At 55.4% G+C, this 5,158-nt stretch overlaps 1 protein-coding gene across 1 annotated transcript; it reads left to right on the top strand.

The window, feature by feature from the left end:
* Positions 1-1,612: 1,612 nt before the first annotated feature.
* Positions 1,613-3,161, top strand: LOC119354788. Its single transcript, XM_037621530.1, has one exon. It carries the CDS (start codon positions 1,923-1,925, stop codon positions 2,889-2,891), a length of 969 nt encoding a protein of 322 aa, XP_037477427.1. The 5' UTR covers positions 1,613-1,922; the 3' UTR covers positions 2,892-3,161.
* The last annotated feature ends 1,997 nt before the right edge of the window (positions 3,162-5,158 follow it).

Here is a 5,158-nt window from a genome sequence, read left to right as displayed (position 1 = left end):
ATGGTGGTCATTGATCTCAAAGTTGATCTACGGGCAGTGGCCTTCTGTAAGCCTTGCAAACACTAGAGAATGCTGAAGAACGCTAATATCATTGTGAGAAGCAGCCATGCCGAAGAAACAATGCCATATCCACAGATCTTGTGAAGCCAAAGCTTCAAGTATGACAATGGCACCTTTCACATGTCCCTTGTACTGCCCCTACCAAGCAGATGGACAGTTCTTCCACTTCTAATGCATACAGTCGATACTATCAAGCATGCCCGGAAAGCCCCTCTCGGCATTAATCGTCAACAACCTCTCTATATCAGCGACATTTGGTTCTCTCAGGTATTCAGGACCAAACACTGCCACCATGGCCTGGCAGAAACTATATATTGAGAGGAGATATGTAGACTCACTCATACGCACATACTCATCCACAAGATCACTGGGAATTCCATATGCAAGCATACGAGCAGCTGCAGTGCATTTCTGGTAAGAAGAGAAGCCAAGCTTCCCAAGGGCATCCTCTTTGCATTCAAAGTATGGGTCATATGCAATCAATCCTTCCCGAATACGATTGAACACATGCCTCCTCATTCGGAAGTGGCGACGAAATTGATGTGGTTTGTAGAGTGCGGTTCAAGGACGGAGCATGGCCGGGGATTGATCCCCTAAACCGAGGCCGCATTCTACTGATGTGGTCATGGACGACCAATGTTGCCACCACTATGTGCTCATCGTTCGAGGACGAATCATCTGATGAACAAATGAAGTTGTGAAAGAAGTACTCATCTCCATTATCCATGGTACCTTGCGGTCGTGGTGGAGACGCGGCCAGAAAGGGTCGAGCCCGTTGGTAGGCAGCAAGGTGGACGACCGCAGGCGGAGGGCGGAGCAACGATAGGGGAGGAAGAAAAGGGGTTGTTCCACCGATGAGCAAAGCAAGATGGACGACGGGCATGGCGGCGGTGATGGCGAGGGGCCAAGGGCGGAGCGAGGAAAGGGGAAGAAAAGGGGTTATGTCAACGACGGCGGGCCAGGGGCAGACAAGGGCATGCGTCGCGCCTGTCCACGCGTGTCCGTTCAGCCGCAAACGTGACCCAAACTTGGGCCGGAAATGAGTCAAAAATGAACATTTGTCTATTTGCTTCCACGCGTTGGGCCACGGTTGGTGTTCGATTACATTAAACGGACGCGAGCCGACGATTTAGGGTTGTGCTTTGGAATAAGATCGTGTAACCTATCGCTTTGGGGGTAGAGAGAGTGATGGTAGCAGGCCGGCAGGCTGGTGATGGCACGGCTTTTGGCTCCATGGTGCTGGGTGGTATGGCACATTTTTCTCTCTTTTGAGGAGCTAGAGGTGATTAAATGACGTGGTGACCACCGAAAAAAGAGTGCACGCACGCATGCGTACAGTATTTCTTTTCGGAGGAAGGCCGGATGCGTGTATTTTACTCCCGGTGGAGGTGGAGTCGTAACTAGCGCTGGAATTGCTGCCACTGACTGACTCTTGTTGTGTTTCTTGTGTTTGTGCTTTGCCCTCTCCTCTCCTGCAGCTTAATTAATGACACGCTGCTGCTTCTGCACTGCTAGTGGAACACGCGCCCCACACCGCTCCCCATTAATGAATGAATGAATGGGTGAGCCTCCCGAGTGAGTGACAAGTGATGAGAGAGAGAGAGAGCTGAGGGGAAAGCAACGGGAGGACAGGGGAAAAGCTAGCGAGCGAGCGAACAAAAGCGACCAGCTAGCTCCGGCAGCACCCACTTCGCCCCCTTTCGCCAATCTACTCCACTTCACTCCACTGTAAATCTATCTATCTGGGCCTGGGGAAGCAAGGAATTTGAAGTCGACATGAGCTAGGGTGAGAAGCCAAGCAAGCAGGCGACGCAAGATCGACGGCTCTCACCACTCTCCCCGTGCCAGGACTAGGAGGGACGATGCCGCTCCACCTGCTGCTCCTCCTCCTGCTCCTGCCGTCCGCCGCCGTGGCCGGCAAGGCCCGCCAGTCCTCCTCCTTCGCCCTCGATTTCTTCCCTGGCGACGGCGCCATCGCGCAGCTCGCTCTCACCGGCGCCAACGCCACCTCCGCCGGCGACATCTCCATGCGCTCCCCGCGCGCCCGGGTACAGTACCACAAACCCATCCACTTGGCCCCCGTCGCCACCGGCTTCTCAACCTACTTCTCCTTCTCTCTCCACCCTAGCCCCAAATCTCACGCCGCCTCCATCGCCTTCTTCCTAACGCCCGCCGCGCCCTCGCCCGCCGTTAACGCCCTCGCCGTCGTCTTCGCCGCCGCGGACTCCAGCCACATCCGAGTCCAAATCGACCTCGCCGGTGAAACGGCCGCCCAGACCGCCCCCCGCGGCATCCCCAAAAAGCTGCATTCATGGATAGACTACAACGCCACATCCGCCACGCTCCAGGTCCGTCTCTCTGCCTCGCGCCTCCCCAAGCCGCCGCGCGCGCTGCTCTCCCACCCGCTCCATCTCCACTCCGCCCTCCTCCTCCGCAGCACCAAGCCCATGCTCGCCGGATTCGCATCCTCCCACGCCAACTGCAGCCTCTTCAGCTGGGCCTTCAGGGCCAACCACGGGCCTCCCTACCTCATGCACTCCCAGCCACTCAATCCCACCGGCTTATCGCTCACCACGCCGCTGCCACACCGCCTCCCCCGCGCTCCCCCGGGCAACCGCTACCCCTGGGTTTCGCTGCTGTTGGCGGCCGCGTGCGGCGCCGTCTTCACATTCGTCGTGCTCTTCGTCTGGTACTCCATGGGGAAGCGCCGCCCGGTCGCGCCGGTGGAGTACCCCATGCACCCGTCCTCCTCCGACATCGTCTACGAGAAGATTGTGCTGGTCGGAGTCAAGGACCTCCCTGCCGATGTCACCGCAGCTGCTCACAAGTAGCCGCTATCCTCTCCTCTAGATTCTACTGCAAGTGTGCTCCTGTAACTGTAAGTAGGAAATTGTTGCTAGCAAGCGCGGTGGAAAATGCAGATTTTGCCGGCAAAGCGAACAACGCAAATTCTGCACTTCCCACCGGGATTAGGATTCGATTGCTCTTTCTAAATTGTAACTTGTCAATTGTCATGTTATCCACCACTGCTACCAATTCTTCTTTGTATGCTTATTAGTCCATGTCCTAGTACTATTCAAGAGCTCTCTTATCATCTCTAATGGACAGAGTAACATGATGTTTGTTTTTTCGGCGAATGCAAATAATATAGCTGATGACAAATTGAGGCATGATATATTAGTATCGCGGTTTGTTCCAAAATATAGGTAAAATTTCACAACTCCACCCGATTTCTGCTCAATCCCCAGATACTGAATGCATCCACCGGGTTCTTTAGTGACTGCTCCTCCTCAATTTATGCGCTTGTGCTTTGCAGAGTTGCTTGCTTTGGTGATTGCTCCCCCTCAATAATGCACCTGTGCTTTTCAAACGCACTTCACCGCTGCTGTTTAATTTACTCCTGCATTAGTAGATTCGCAGTTTCTTCTTCGGCAGCTTCAACTTGCGGGAGACTCTTGTTGCAGTTTGGTGTCATGGGTCTGTGCCAAGTTGCTTAACAAGATGCTGCTAGGTGCAATTCAGTTAGCCAAAGCCACTTTGCATTAATATTGTAGATGTGCACGAGAGTGCTGAAACCATTATGGGAGATCTAGGAGCATGCTATATGCCCATTGCTACTTTCAGTTAGGAACCACTAGCTGTATTATGGCATCCAGGATTCCAGGGTTTGCTTTACTTTTAGGTTAGTTGTATCCTGGAACCTGATGCTATTTTTGGCTGACCAGTTGCATCTTGAAAAATGTAAAGACGGCAAGTTATTATAATATACGATCATTTTTAGTAATACGTTCATTAGTTTTTTTTTCAGGGTACGCAAATTGCGTACCTTAACTTTATAGAAGGAGAGAAATAAGACATACAACAACGTCTACCACTCGTTGCGAACAACGAAGGCGACCAACTCCACACCCGGTTAGTACAAGGACAACCAAACACAACAACACAACTACGACACAAAATGCCTACCCAACACCGAGCCCCTCGCCGCGTCTCAGCCAACACTGAAGACCTCCGAAGAACAGCAACTCCAGCTTCCTTGGAATAGCCAGCGACGACCGTACATGGCGCCGGAGGAGAAAGATCCAGGCAGCGGTGAACACCGGAGGAGCGCATCATGGGACCTCGAGTCTCCCAGCACAATGCTCCCAACAGAGTAACAGCCTCAAAGACGTTGCCATCATGCCGATCCTACGAATCAAGGCTTTCGCCCCGGAGACAGCTGCCGATACGAGGTCGCGAGGAAGATAGCGTTGCACTCGGCGAAGCCTTCAGGAAGGTGAATGACACCCACAGGTGCCATCAATGTTGGTCCGGCCACAACCGAACAAGATTTTCATCCGTAGCGTTGCACATCTCCACGTCTCCAAGATCCAGACCAGTCCCGATCGGATGTCTCGCACCGCCGCCACCGCAACAACTTGCCATCGAAGCCCCCCTCACTGCCGAGGGAGCACGCCTAAAGCCATCACCTTCAACATCGACTAGGAGCCGCAGCAACCACCGAGCGATGCAAAGCCAGATCCGCCACGGTGGCCTTCACCCGCGCCAGGGGACTGCCACCAGACTGGATATGACCCGCACCTCCGACCACACTCCGGCACCCACACCGCTGAGGCATCGCCGCCCGCCTCACACGGCAGCAACCGAACGCCCACTGCCCGCCAAGACCCTTCCTGGCAAGGCCTCGCAGCGCCGCCGCCGCCATGGCTGCGCTCGCACCGCCGCCCCCGCCAGTGTCGGTGCACCACCTACACCCTCCATCCTGCTACGCTCCACGCAAGGATCCGGAGACAACCGCTGCACCCCCTGCCGTGAGCACCCCAAGGACGCCGGCCAACGCCGACGACGCACCAGATTCGGGCCAAAATCCCCGGATCCGCGCTCCGGGCACTGCCAGCCAGCACACCGACAACCGCCGCACCCCCAGCTCTGCCAGCTCCCGAAGGGTAGCGCCTCGCCGCCATCCAGCCAGCTGCCGCCGACCCCACCGCACAACCACCACCAGCGCGACCTGGGCAGAGAGATCCGGGCGCGGGCGCACCAGATCGGACACAACCACGATGAGGTCCGCAAAACGCGCGAATGCGCCAGATCCGCA

The sequence above is a fragment of the Triticum dicoccoides genome, chromosome 2A (assembly GCF_002162155.2).
Source record: "Triticum dicoccoides isolate Atlit2015 ecotype Zavitan chromosome 2A, WEW_v2.0, whole genome shotgun sequence".
In the NCBI taxonomy this organism is placed as follows: Eukaryota; Viridiplantae; Streptophyta; class Magnoliopsida; order Poales; family Poaceae; genus Triticum; species Triticum dicoccoides.
Note: the sequence above shows the minus strand (reverse complement) of the source record. Positions and strands in the feature narration are given on the sequence as shown.